This window comes from Jaculus jaculus, chromosome 4 (genome assembly GCF_020740685.1).
Source record: "Jaculus jaculus isolate mJacJac1 chromosome 4, mJacJac1.mat.Y.cur, whole genome shotgun sequence".
NCBI lineage: Eukaryota > Metazoa > Chordata > Mammalia > Rodentia > Dipodidae > Jaculus > Jaculus jaculus.
In genome coordinates this window covers 56,061,705-56,075,766 of record NC_059105.1, presented here as the reverse complement: position 1 = coordinate 56,075,766, position 14,062 = coordinate 56,061,705, and the positions used below count along the sequence as shown (strand labels likewise).

The following is a 14,062-nucleotide window of genomic DNA, read 5'->3' as shown; positions in this document are numbered from 1 at the left end:
AATTGAACATGGGTCCTTTGGCTTTGAAGGCAAGTGCCTTAACCTCTAAGACATCTCTTCAGCCAGCCGGAGGCTTTTATTAAATTTTCAATACCAGGCAGGAATTCCCTCCCATAGAGCAAGAATAAAGTACAATCAGAGACCAGTTGGTTTCCCAAATAATAGACATGGCACCACTGCCCCAGTTGGTATATTGGTCTGGCTGGCCAGCCATAAAGATTGCAGAGTCCACTGCTGGTTAACACTGTTGATGATTTTTCTCTCCCAACAGGCTGCGTAGCTTTTTCCATCATCCTGACAGCTAGTCAACAGAGCTTCCAGCTCAGCTCAGCTCCAACTTAATTTGTCAGTGAACTGCAGCCCAAGACGTTTTCAGCAATTGGGTCTTTTTTTTTGGTGGGGGGGAGGTGGAGGTGGAGGTGGAGGTAGGGTCTTGCTGTAGCCAAGCTACAAACTACTTTGTAGTTTCATGTTGGCTTGAACTCACAGTGATCCTCCTGCCTCTGCCTCCTGAGTACTGGGATTAAAGATGTACACCACCACATCCAGCTACCAATAGGGTCTTACCATTTAGTTCTGGTGGGCAGCCAAGATCCTTGGGAATAGCCTGTAATGTTTTGTGCAGGGGGTCAGGAGCCTCCTTGGCTAACAACTTGCTGGTACCTTAAGGTATCCCACTCCTGGCACTGAAATTTTTCTTTATATTTTCCTTTTTCTTCATGGTTTTTCTAGATAGGATATCAGTCTAACCTAGGGTGACCTGAAACTCAAGTGGCCTCAAACTCATGGCAATTTTACCTCTGCCTCTGGAATTCTAGGATTAAAGGCTTATTCCGGCATGTCCGGCTCTGAAATTTTTCTAATAACAATCTATTGCTTTTGGGACCAGTATTATTTACCTTTACCAGATACTTCTGCTTAAACTCTTTTTAAATATATATTATTAGCTAGCAGTGAAATAGATTTTCATATGGCTTATTCATAATTGGTTTTTTTTTTTTTTCGATTTTTTGAGGTACGGTTTCGCTCTCCCCAGGCTGACCTGGAATTTATGTTGTGTCAGGGTGTCCTCAAACTCATGGTGATCCTCCTACCTCTGCCTCCTGAGTGCTGGTATTAAAAGCATACACCACCACAGTGTGTATATTCATAAATTTTAAATTGTGATTAACCCTTCTCTCCTCCCTCCCCTTCCCTTAGGACATTCCCTCCCCCAGTATTCTGCCCATCTACTTACACGTTAGCCAGATGCACAAGGTGGCGCATGCATCTGGAGTTCGTTTGCAGAGGCTGGAGGCCCTGGCGCGCCCATTCTTTTATCTGTCTGCCTCTTTCTCTCACTGTGTGTTGCTCTCAAGCAAATAAATAAACAAACAAAACAATAAAAATTTTTATTTGAGAGAGAGAAAGAGAATGGATGTGCCAGGGCCTCCTAGCCACTGCTAACAAACTCCAGAAATTGAACCTGGGTCCTTTGGCTTTGCAGCCAACTACTTTACTGCTGAGCTATCTCCAGCTCTATAAATTTCACAAACTTTTATCTTTGATTGCTTTGTCTTTGTATTGTTTTTTTTTCCTCTTTTAAATTTTTATTAGCATTTTCCATGATTATAAAAAAAATCACAAGGTAATTCCCTCCCCCCCACTTTCCCTTTTGAAATTCCATTCTCCTTCATATTACCTCCCCATCACAATCATTGTACTTACATATATACAATATCAACCTGTCTTTGTATTGTAATAGAAGTACCTTAATATTATTAGCTCATTTCATTTTTTTTTTCATGAATTTAGGATCTGAACCAATGATGCTGGGTTCACCTACGTCTCCAAAGCCAGGAGTTAATGCCCAGTTCTTGCCTGGATTTTTAATGGGGGATATGCCGGCTCCAGTGACTCCACAGCCTCGATCACTTAGTGGTCCTTCAGTAGGAGTAATGGAAATGAGGTCACCTTTACTTGCAGGTGGGTGAAATGCCTAAGATAGTTTTGTAGTATGTAAACGTACATGCCAGAATTTCAAAAGAATAAAGGTGCAGCATTATAAAGCTATGCCATAGGATGGTGGTGTACATTTGTAATCCCAGCTGAGGCAGGAAGATGGTGAGGTAAATTCCAGCTTGGGCTGCATAGGGAGTGCTAGTCAAGCTATGGATACAGGGCAACACTGGTCTTAGAAAACCATAAACAACAACCATGGAACAAAAAAATAAAGCTATGTGTTTGTTTACTTCTGACCTCTTGAAATCGAGATGTAAGTAGTATAAGCTGCTATATATCACAGAATTTCTTATTAATAATTTGTGTGATGCTTGGTGTGATGGTGTACGCCTTTAATTCCAGCACATGGAGGATCACTTTGAGTTTGAGGCCAGCCTGAGACTACGTAGTGAATTTCCCTACCTTGAAAAACAGACATAAAATTTGTGTGCTGTGTTTTACCTGAGCCAGGATGTCATTGTTTGCAAAACTCACCATTATCTTAAGTACCACTAGGAAGGAAAACTGTGACACAATTGTAAGATACAGTTTTGAAAAATATGTCTGTTTCAGAGATGTTACAAAAAAACTTATGTGTAAGGAAGTACCTCTTAGAATTGATGAATTATGGTCATTTAAATAAATTTGTAAAGCTGGGGCGTGGGTGGCTCATGCCTTTGATCCTAGTACTTGGAAGGCAGAGGTAGGAGGATCACTGTGAGTTTGGGGCCACCCTGAGACTATATAGTGAATTCCAGGTCAGCCGGGGCTGGAGTGAGACTTTACCTTGAAAAACCAAGGAAAAAGAAAAAAAATTGTAAAGATGAATTCTATTTCTATTCATAATTAAGATTCTCACCTGTATCTAATTTATAAACTGGGGGCAGTTTCTTTTACACAGATTTGTGATTGTCATCACAAAGTATTATAACCTTAATGATCTGTATATTTATCACAGAACTCTTTTTTTTTCCTCTTTTTAAAAATTTATTTATTTATTTGAGAGAGAGAGAGAAAGATGAGGGGGGAGGGAGAATGGCTGCTCCTGGGCCCTTAGCCACTGCAAATGTACTCCAGATGCATACACCACCTTGTATATCTGGTTTATGTGGGTGCTAAGGAATTAAACCTTGGTCCTTTGTCTTTGTAGACAGCCACCTTAACTGCTAAGACATCTCTCTAGTCCTTATTCAGGTTTTTCAGGGTAGTGTCTTGCTGTAGCTCAGGGTGACCTAGAATTCACTATGTAGTCTCCAGGTGGTCTCGTGCTAGGATTAAAGGCATACACCACCACGCCTGGCTACAGAACATTTTTTTTTTTTAGCTTTTTGAGGTAGGGTATCACTTTACCTCAGGCTGATCTGGAATTCACTATGTAGTCTCAGGCTGGCCTTGAACTCACAGTGATCCTCCTACCTCTGCCTCCTGAGTGCTTAGATTAAGGGCGTGTGTCACCATGTCCGGCCCAGAACATTTTTTTAAAAATAAATTTTATTTATTTGTTTGAAAGCACAGAGAGAGAGAGAGAGAGAGAGAGAGAGAGCGCGCGCGCGCGGGCGGGCGGGAGGGAGGGAGGGAGGGAGGGAGGGAGGGAGGGAGAGGGAGAGAATGGGCCCTTCCAGCCACTGCAAATGAACTCCATACGTGTGCGGCCTCTTGTGTATCTGGCTAATGTGGGTCCTAGGGAATTGAGCCTCGAACTGGGGTCCTTAGGCTTCACAGGCAAGCACTTAACTGCTAAGCCATCTCCCCAGAACCCACAGAGCATTTTTAAAATCAACTTATACCTTATAAGTTAGCTTTGGAAAGCCGGGCGTGGTGGCACACGCCTTTAATCCCAGCACTCGGGAGGCAGAGGTAGGAGGATTGCCATGAGTTCAAGGCCACCCTGAGATGAGAGTTAATTCCAGGTCAGCCTGGACCAGAGTGAGACCCTACCTCAAAAAACCAAAAAAAAAAAAAAAAAAAAAAAAAAAAAAATCATAAAAAAAAAGGTAGCTTTGGAGGTTTAAATATGAGCAGTGAGAATTAGCTAAAGAAGGGTCAGGATGTTAACTGTGAGACAATAATGAATGGAAACCTTTCTTTTATTGCCTTTTAGGGGTTATTTGGTATAAAGTCGCCTTTTAAAAATATTTTGTTTTATTTATTTGAGAGAGAAGATACTGGTGCACCAGGGCTGCCAGCTGCTGCAAACAAACTCCAAATGCACATGCCACCTTGTGCATCTGGCTTATGTGGGTCCTAGGGAATTGAATTTGGGTCCTTAGGCTTTGCAGGGAAGTGCCTTAACTGCTAAGCCAACTTTTCAGCACTCAAGTTGACTTTATAAAATTTTATTTATTTATTTATTGGGGGGAGGAGGTAGAAGAAGCCGATAGAGAGAGAATGATGCACCAGGGCCTCCAGCCACAGCAAATAAATTTTAGATGCTTGTGTCACCTTGTGCATCTGGTTTATATTGGTACTGGGGAATCAAACCTGACTCCTTAGGCTTTGAAGCCAAGCGCCTGAACTGCTAAGTCATTTCTCCAGTCCTAAAAATTATTTTTAATTTATTAATTTGTTTTATTTTACTTAATTTTTTTGTTTTTCAAGGTAGGTTCTCACTCTAGCCTAGGCTGACCTGGAATTCACTATGTAGTCTTGTTCTTTTTGTTTTTTTTTTTGAGGTAGGGTCTCCCTTTAGTTTAGGGTGGCCTGGAGCTCATGGTGATCCTCCTACATCTGCCTCCCAAATGCTGGGATTTAAGGCGTGCATCACCATACCTGGTTTGGGATTTTTTGTTTTTAAATTAATTTTTCAGAATTGTTCTGGATTATCAAAAATTTTATTTGAAGTTACAGCAGTATTTTTTGAATTGGTTCTTATCTTTCAAGTGTGTTATAAGTATTGTGTGCTAATTATTTATATTTACTACTTCATTTTTAAGAATCAGTTTTGATAGATAGTATTCCTATTTTTCCTACAGTAGCATCCCCACTATCAAAAGAGGAGTCTGGGACTCAACGGTAAGTAGTTGGATGACAGCTTAGTGGTACAGTGTTAAACCCAGGTCAGTCTTTAGTAGCCTCTGCTCAAAGCAGTCTTTCTGAAGGGCCTGAGCTACTTTTCATTAATGTTACTTATCTTCTGACTTATGACAGCTTTCTGTCACAATTATAAAAAAATAGTCCTTTTTTCTACATCTTCCATATAAAAACTGTGAGAAACATAAATAAGATGATTAATTTTGACATCAAATTCCACACTGAGAGATTGTCATTACTCAGGTATATACAAAGAATGATGCCAGTTAATACTATGTGCATATGAGAAATGGGATCACATTTTGTTTAAGATGGTTTGCTATGTCCATGCTGGTCTTGACTTTGTGGTCTCAGGTGATCCTTCCACCTCAGTCTCCTGAGTAGGGGGTACCAAGGGTGTACCACTGCCATGACTGGTTCTGGGGTTGATCACATTGTGTATTGAAATGGTAAGCATTTAATATTTTTACGTATTTAATTATTTGTAAGCAGAGAGAGGAAAAGAATGAGAATGAATGGATGTGCCAGGGCCTCTAGCTGCTGCAAATGAACTTCAGATGCATGTGCCGCCTTATGCATCTGGCTTTATTTGGATACTTGGGAATCACATTTGAGTTGTTAGGTTTTACAGGGAAATGCTTTAACTGCTGAGGCATCTATTCAGCCCAAATGTTAGGCATTATGGTAGAGAAAGTTACGTGTGTTTTCTAAAAACTGAAAATTTCCAAAATAATTTATTTTGAAACCTTATATTCAAAGTGCAGACTGTGGCTTACCAACATTGCCATCACCTGGGACCTTGTTAGAACTGTATAATCTCAAGATGCCATCCTATTCCTTCTAAAGCAGAGTCTGACTTTTTAAAAGGTCACCAGGTGACTGCTAACATGTATTCAAGTTGGTCAGTATTCCAAAGATACGCATTAAAAATCTCAGAATGTTGGGCGTGGTGGTGCATACTTTTAATCCCAGCATTTGGGAGGCAGAGGTAGGAAGATTGCCGTGAGTTCGAGGCCACCTTGAGACGACCTAGTGAATTCCAGGTCAGCCTGAGCTAGAGCGAGACACTACCTTGAAAAACAAAAACAAACCAACCAAACAAACAAAAAAACCCCACACAATCCCCCTCCCCCCAAAAAAGGATGTACAACTCTTTTGCTTCCTTACCTGATGGTATGCTTTTCTCTGTCATAGGGGGGTCACCACCACAACCCGTTGTACCTGCTCATAAAGATAAAAGTGGAGCTCCACCTGTTAGAAGTATATATGATGACATTTCCAGCCCAGGACTTGGCTCAACACCTTTAACTTCAAGAAGACAGGTGATATACATATTCCCATGGTCCATAATTAATCATTTTGTGTCTTTCATGTGGTTGCACAGGACAATAAATAGAAAATTTTCCTTGAAGTATGTTGTAGAATAACTATCTTGCATGGAATAAGCTTCATCTACATATCATGGACTACTTAAGTTATGTTTATCATGAAATGTACTTAAGAATATAAGCTGTATTCATGGTAGCACATGCCTTATTTTCCCAGAAATTGGGAGGCTGAGGTAGGAGGGTAAAGAGTTTGAGGCTGGCCTGAATTACACAGCAAAATGTTATCTCAAAAAACAAAAACAAAAACAAAAAAAACCCAAACAGAAAAGCCAGACACTCTAGTTTGCTTTCTGTGTGGCTAATTCTATAAGATTTATGGGTATATTTTATCTGCTTGCCCATGTGCCCACCTTACTTATGGTACATATAGAATGTGATTAGGATTTAAGTCATTCCGGTCTATAAGAAGTTTAATGTATTTACATTATCTTGTGAAAAAACAAATTCAAGGTTGTATCTGAAGGTGGAATCCTTAGTGATGCTTTGAGAGCTTTGTTTTATGAATATTTTTAATAACATAGGACCAATATCCTTCTGTGTATGTATTCATTGTTTACATATTTTACTAGAAGAGCTGCTTGCTGTGCTTGTTTATGAGGTAAACATTTAACATGCTGTTGGTGTAGGTGTTCTGATGGTGGCATTCTCAGTTATGGGTTGGTGTCCAGGTGGAAATTTTCTATTTTGATGAGACTAACAATAGTAAGAAAGTGTCTCTTTTTAATTATTTTTATTAATTAAGAGCTCTATGAACTATTGCATTGGTCATAATCCCATTGGGTTATCCTTTATATACCTGTTCTCCAACCCCTATTTCACTGAGGCCCCTCCTCAGCAGGGTTATTGCTGTTCATTTTGGGGTCATGAATACATCAATATGTGTGTGGGGCAGGGGAGGACCATGCTCATGATCGTCCCTCCCATGCTGTGGCACTTAAAATCTTTCTGCTTCCTCTTGCAAAATGTTCCTGAGCATGGTAGATGTGTTATAAGTTTACTTTGGTGGTAAGCTCTTTGCAACCTGTTTTAATAGGTTTTGACTGTTTTCAGTGTCTGTTGCCACCTCCTTGGAGCCTGGTTGTCAGGCTAGCAATGAGTGCAGCACTCATAAATTGCCACTTACTCTGTAATGTCTCTAAAGCCTTAGCTGTTGTGATGCCTCATCTCATGGTAGGTAGTCGTCCAGCTTTTCTTGTCACATTGATGGATCTTGGTTTCCCCTTCCACCATTTTTTGCTGCCATCTGAGAAACATAAAGCAAATTTTCAAGCAAAAAGTGAGAATAGCATGGATTTAAAGGGAATAAGCCTAGTTATTTAAGAGACTATTTGATAGGTATAGCCATACCTCTTAGACAAAGATCAGTGGGATCTTCTCTTTGGACTCTATGACCTTCCTATTCATAGGATTTTTACTTGGTTCTCAATGCCAGGCATGAGTTCCCTCCCACTGAGTGGGCCTCATGTTCAATCAGATAGACATTGGTAACTCACAAAGTGGCTCTTATTAATCAATATAAAGTGACCTTCCTTATCTTTCTTGACTAACGTTGGACTAAAGTCTACCTTGTCAGATATTAGGATAGCAACCCCTGCTTGTTTTCTAGGCCCATTTGCTTGAAACACTGTTTTCCAACCTTTCACCCTAAGATAATGTCTATCCTTTGTAGAAAGGTGAGTTTCTTGGAGACAACAAATTGTAGGATCCTGTTTTTTAACCCAGTCTGCAAACCTATGTCTTTGGTTGGGGCATTGAGGCCATTGATATTATGAGATATTATTGAAATGTGTGTATTTATGTTTGCCATTTTTTTTCTGGGGATGCGGTTCTACCTTTGCTTTTTTGTGTTAACTAGTATTTGAGTAGTGCTTGTTTTTTCCAGGTTCCTTATATGTGTGCTTTCCCTTTTCTTCAGCATGGAGGATCCTATCAAGTATTTTCTGTAGAGCTGGTTTTGTCTTCAAATACTCCTTTAAACTGCTTTCATCATGGAATGTCCTTATTTCTCCGTTTATTTGAATGGATAGCTTTGCAGGATAAAGTAACCTTGGTTGACAGTTGTTATCTTTCAGAACTTGGAATATATCACTCCAAGCCCTTCTGGCTTTTAAAGTTTGTGTTGAGTAATCTGTTGTAATCCTTATGGGTTTGCCTTTGTATGTAAATTAATTTTTCTCTCTAACTGCTTTCAATATTTTTTCTTTGGTTTGTATGTTTGGTAGTTTGATTATAATATGGCGAGGAGAGGTTCTTTCCAGGTTTTGTCTGGCTGGGGTTCTAAAGGCTTCCTGTATCTGCATTGCCACCTTTTTGCCAGTTTGGGGGAAGTTTTCTTCTATGATTTTGTTGAAGACGCCTACTATGCCTTTGGAGTGAAATTCTCTTTCTAATATGCCTTGAATTCTTATGTTTGATCTTTTCATAGTGTCCCGAATATTTTGAAATTCCTACTCATAGTTTTCTATAAGTTTGTCTTTCTCTTTGTTGGACTATATTAGATCTGCCACTTGGTCTTCTAGCTTAGATATTCTGTCTTCTCCTTCATCCATTCTACTGGTGAGATTTTCTACAGTTTTTTATTTCATTAATTTTGTTCTTCATTGCTAGTAATTCTGACTGGTTTTTCTTTATTATTTCTTTATTATTTTATTGTATTATTTATTGTTATTTATGTCGTGTATTGACTTCTTTATTTCATTAAATTGGTGTCCTGCATCTACTTTTATTCTTTTGATTCCTTTGATTTGTTCTTTGACTTCTTTGAACATATTTACAATCATTCTTTTGAAATCTTAGGCATTTCCTCTAACTTGTTCTCACTGGAGGTCATTTCTGATGCATTAATACTTTTTGGTGGATTTATATTGTCTTGATTTTTAGTGTTTCTTGTGTTATAATGTATATATTTTTGCATCTTGGATTAAGCTAATGCTTGGATTTTCTAGCTAGCTGGGTATTCTTAGCTTATCATTTGATCTGATCTTGTATATCTTCAGGGTAGGAGCTTTTAGGGTATTAGGTGTGGCTCTTAAGACTCAGAGTATCTACAAAGGTGTTCCGAGGGGTTGGGTTTGCCTGTTGTGGTAGTTGAACAAAATACAGATAGATTCTAAAATATAACTAAACAATGTACACATTCAATGAAAGACAGCACCAAGTATTTATGCAAGAGAAGGTATTATAACAACCAGATCCTCTATCAACAAAGAGGTTAAGATTTCTGGCCTGCTGAGGGTTCCTAGTCAGCTTGTGACCAAGTGAGACCCTTCCCTTCTGCAATCCCAGTTACCTTTTTGGATGATTTTGGTCTCAATTTTGCATCCTTCTTTGGTGCCCTGTGGGTTCAAGTAGGCTGGCTGGATCACTGGACTGCTATTTTCTGGAGCTAGGCATAGGCTTTTCCTGTGGGTCAAGCCAAGCCTGGCAGCTGTGGCCCCACAGAGCTGGCACCACCACTGTTGGAGCTGCCGCTGCTGAAGCTGCTGGTGCTGGACAACGTGGCTCTTTATTGACAATTCTCTTGTATGTACATAATGATCCTTTCCCATTACTTTCTTTTGACCCTCCATCCCCTTCCATTGAACCCCGTTGCAACTAGTCTTTATTCTGTTTTCATGTTCTTTTTGCCCTCTTCCATCATCCATTGCCAACATGTTGATGTGCCCAGTATTGTGCAGGTCTTGTGCTGGTAATAACAGTCACTATAAGGTAATGAATGAATGCAGTGGCCATTTTGTGAAGAAATATTTATGCATATGTGTGTGCCTGTGAAAGTCAACTTCAAGGTGTTTGTAATCCGTCTTCGTTGAAATAGTCTCTTGCTGCTACAGACAATCTGCCAGACTGCAAACCCACAAACTTTAGATTTTCCTGGTCTTACCTTCCATTTCTTAGTTGTGTTGGAAATACAGATTCATGCACCACTTTGCATCAGGCTTTAATGAGTCTTGGCCAGGATTTGCTATTAAAATGACTTGAACCATGGAGCAATCTCTGTAGCGATTTACTCTCTTTGTTAATCCTCACAATGAAGTATAATATGGTGTTTTATCACTTATGAAAGTAAGCCACAGAAAGATTAAGTCATTTGTTGATTATACAGAGCTGGACTCCAAGCCAGGTCTGTCTTGAATTTAGAAATTCATCTAGAATTTTTCTAGAAACAAGAATTATGACAGACTTGCTCTGCAAACATAATAATGACTTGAGTGTCAGTTTGAAAAGTAGTGTGGATTTTTTTTTTATAATTTTTATTTATTTATTTATTTGAGAGCAACAGACACAGAGAGAAAGACAGATAGAGGGAGAGAGAGAGAATGGGCGCGCCAGGGCTTCCAGCCTCTGCAAACGGACTCCAGACGCGTGCGCCCCCTTGTGCATCTGGCTAACGTGGGACCTGGGGAACCGAGCCTCGAACCGGGGTCCTTAGGCTTCACAGGCAAGCGCTTAAATGCTAAGCCATCTCTCCAGCCCAAGTAGTGTGGATTTAAGTAAGACATTCAGTAGTTTTTAAAATCTGGGGCTCTTCACTATTATATGGAGTAGAAGAAATAAAGTATCTCAGATTGATAAGTTCTTGGTACTTTTTTATTTAGACATACATTGTATATTTTTCTGAATCAAATTTAGTGAGATTGAAAGTTTTAAGACTATTAGAAAGCATGTTTTGGGAATTTTTATTATAGGCATGGTATGTATGGGTTACTAGTCTACTTAAGGAAAGCAAAATCCGCTGCAGGGATAAATAGGTCTTTCTAGCCCTTCTAGGCTTCCTTGAAGTACAGTGTGTAGCCAGGTGTGATAGTTGACATTTGGAATGTTCCCAGTTGTAATTCTAAAAAATATATATTTGTATCTTAAAAACATAGAAAATAAATTGTATTGTCTAGTTTTCATATTGACTGCAATTTGAAGTGATGATATTTTGGCTGTATTGGGCTAAAGTATACTAAATTATATTCATTTGATTGTACTTGACCCTCCTCCCAAATAAATGATGCATTACAGTTGGTATCTTCATGTATTGTTAGAACTTTGCAGCTTTTGACTTTATTTTATTTTTCATATTTTTGAGGTAGATTTTTTTTCTCTAGCCAAGGGTAAAGTGGAATTGACTCTGTACTCTCAGGCTGGCATTGAATTCACAGCACTTCTAGAACTTTGCAGTTTTACTTTAATGTGGTCTCCTTTTTTCAGACAAACATCTCAGTAATGCAGAGTCCTCTTGTTGGAGTAGCAACAACAACTGTAACAGGTAAGGAAGTGGTTCCATTTAAACATTATTTATTTACAAACACAGAGAGATAGAAGAGATACTGAGAGAATGGGCACAGCAGGTCTCTAGCTGCTGTAAGCAAACTCCAGATGCATGTGCCACTTTGTGCATCTGGCTGTTACATGGGTACTGGGGAATTGAACCTGGGTCACTGGGCTTTGTAGGCAAGCACCTCAACCACTAAGCCATCTTTATAACCCCAAGTGGTTCCTTTTTTTTCTTTCGGTTTTTTGAGGTAAGGTTTCACTCTAGCCCAGACTTACCTGTTGTAATTCACTGTATAGTCTCAGGCTGGCCTTGAACTCACAGCAATCCTCATACCTCAGCCTCCAAGGTGCTGAGATTAAAGGCATGCACCACCACGTCCAGCTTCAAGTGATTCCTTTTAACAACAGTCTATTATTACATAGGTAGCATCCTTTGCTAACTTCCAAAATTGTTACTTTTCTCTTTAAACATGGGGACCTGAAGACAATCTCAAGATATATTTGTTATAGGATTTATGTTTATAAACAAAGTAAGTACATTATAAAATTCATTAGAAGGTGATACATTTTGTGTAGGAAAAAATGAAACAGCACAGGGTAGGAGCTTACAGTAGTTTTTATTTCTGTGGACAAGGTCTTGCTTTACTGCTCCCATAATAAATTATTACCATAAGCTGAAAAATGGCTTAACCAGTACAAATGTGTAATTTTGCAGTTCTGGTGGTCAGAGGTTTGAAATAGCACCTACTGTGCTCAAATTAGGGCATTGGAAGGGTTGTGGTTCTCAGAGATCTACTTTCCCACTTTCTCTGTTTATTTACTCACATTTCTGAACTTATGGCCACTTACTCTGTTTTGTTTTTGTTTTTGTTTTTGTTTTTTCAAGGTAGTCTCACTGTATCCCAGGTTGGCCTGGAATTCACTATATAGTCTCAGGCTGCCCTTGAACAACTCATAGCAATCCTTCTGCCTCAGTCTCTCCAGTGATTGCATTAAAGACATGTACCACCACTTGTGGCATAGCCTCTCTCTTTTTTTTTTTTTTTTTTTCCAAAGGGCTAATAAATTTTATTAGGCAATGGTTGTGCAGGGAAGTCCAAGCAGAGGGCTTTTTTTTTTTTTTTGCTCTGAAATGCAGTGTCATTTTCTACTATGTCAGTGCTAGGTTAAAACATATTAGCAATAATTTCCTTTTTGTTCTGACAGTAGCTAGTACCATTCAACTCTGGTTAGCCCATTGAATTGTCAACTTACATCCCCCCAGAAGGCTTAGAAAACTGACCTAGTCAATTAACTGTAGCCTCTCTTTTTTTAGCGCCAGCAATTTCTGCTCTGATCATTCTACCATAGTCACATCTCACTCTCTTTTTTTAAAAACAGTGAACACATTGGGCCCTCCTGTGTCAGCTCAGGTAATCTCCCAGTGTTAAAAGGCCTTAATTCTGCAGCTGTATTCCCACTTTGCCAATAATTTAGGGCAGTCATATACTCTGAAGATTAGGTCATGACATGTTTTTTGAGGGCAAAATGTTTTTTAGTCTGTTTACCACAGGTAGGTGAAAGTAACATTTGCTCAAAAACTTGAAGTAAGTGAAGCATTTAAAAAAGAGGTGTCTAGTGTTCAAGGATGAAGATGAGACAGGAAGGAATGAAGTAGATGAGTGAAGGGGAGTGTAGTAGAAAATTACATCAGAGAAATAATGGAGATAGATGTATTTATTATAGGGCCTTACAGATCAGTGTTACATTTGATTTGTGCCCAAGATTGTTGTAAGGTTAGGATGTTAGGTGAGAGCAGGAAGACCCTTTTGGAGACTACCAGGATAAACCAAATGGGAGATGGTAGTGACAAGAAGAATTTAGGGAAACAGAAGAACATAGTAACAAAAGAAAATGGGATATAAGAAGCAAGAACTCAACAGTAGATCTATAACTAGCACATAACACATATAATACAGTGGGAAAGCTCTAACAAAGGTAAGTTTATTTAGGACATGTTCTGACCCAACATTTAGGGTCATAGTGATACTGGCCTTCTTGCTGCAGAGTCCAAGGTGGCATCAGGGTAGCATATGGTGAGAGACAGAGAATACATGCATATGTCCTCTTTGTGTTAATCTCAGTATTTGTCTCTCAATTTTTAATTTTTTTTTTTATGAAGCAAGCTCAACATATTTGCCTTGTTTTATGGGAGAGTGAAAGAATTGGTAAACCAGGTCCTGTAGCCATTGTTATCGAATTCCAGCGAGTGCACCATCTTGTGTGGATGTGTGACTTTGTGCATGTGCCACCTCGTGGGTCTGTCTTACATGGGGTCTGGTGAAGTCGAACATGGGTACTTAGTCTTTGCAGAGGCAATATCCTTAATGAAGCCATCTCTCCAGCCCCTGTCTCTTTTCTCT

The 14,062-nt window shown here is 39.3% G+C and overlaps 1 protein-coding gene across 1 annotated transcript in view; it reads left to right on the top strand.

Moving 5' to 3' along the window:
• The window catches only part of Nup35 (nucleoporin 35), a 33,786-nt gene that overhangs the window by 3,722 nt on the left and 16,002 nt on the right, over positions 1–14,062 (top strand). The window contains exons 2-4 of the mRNA XM_004660277.2: positions 1,795–1,965; positions 6,205–6,332; positions 11,595–11,652. Coding sequence (XP_004660334.1) covers positions 1,795–1,965; positions 6,205–6,332; positions 11,595–11,652 — 357 coding nt within the window. The remainder of the gene's footprint in view (positions 1–1,794; positions 1,966–6,204; positions 6,333–11,594; positions 11,653–14,062) is intronic.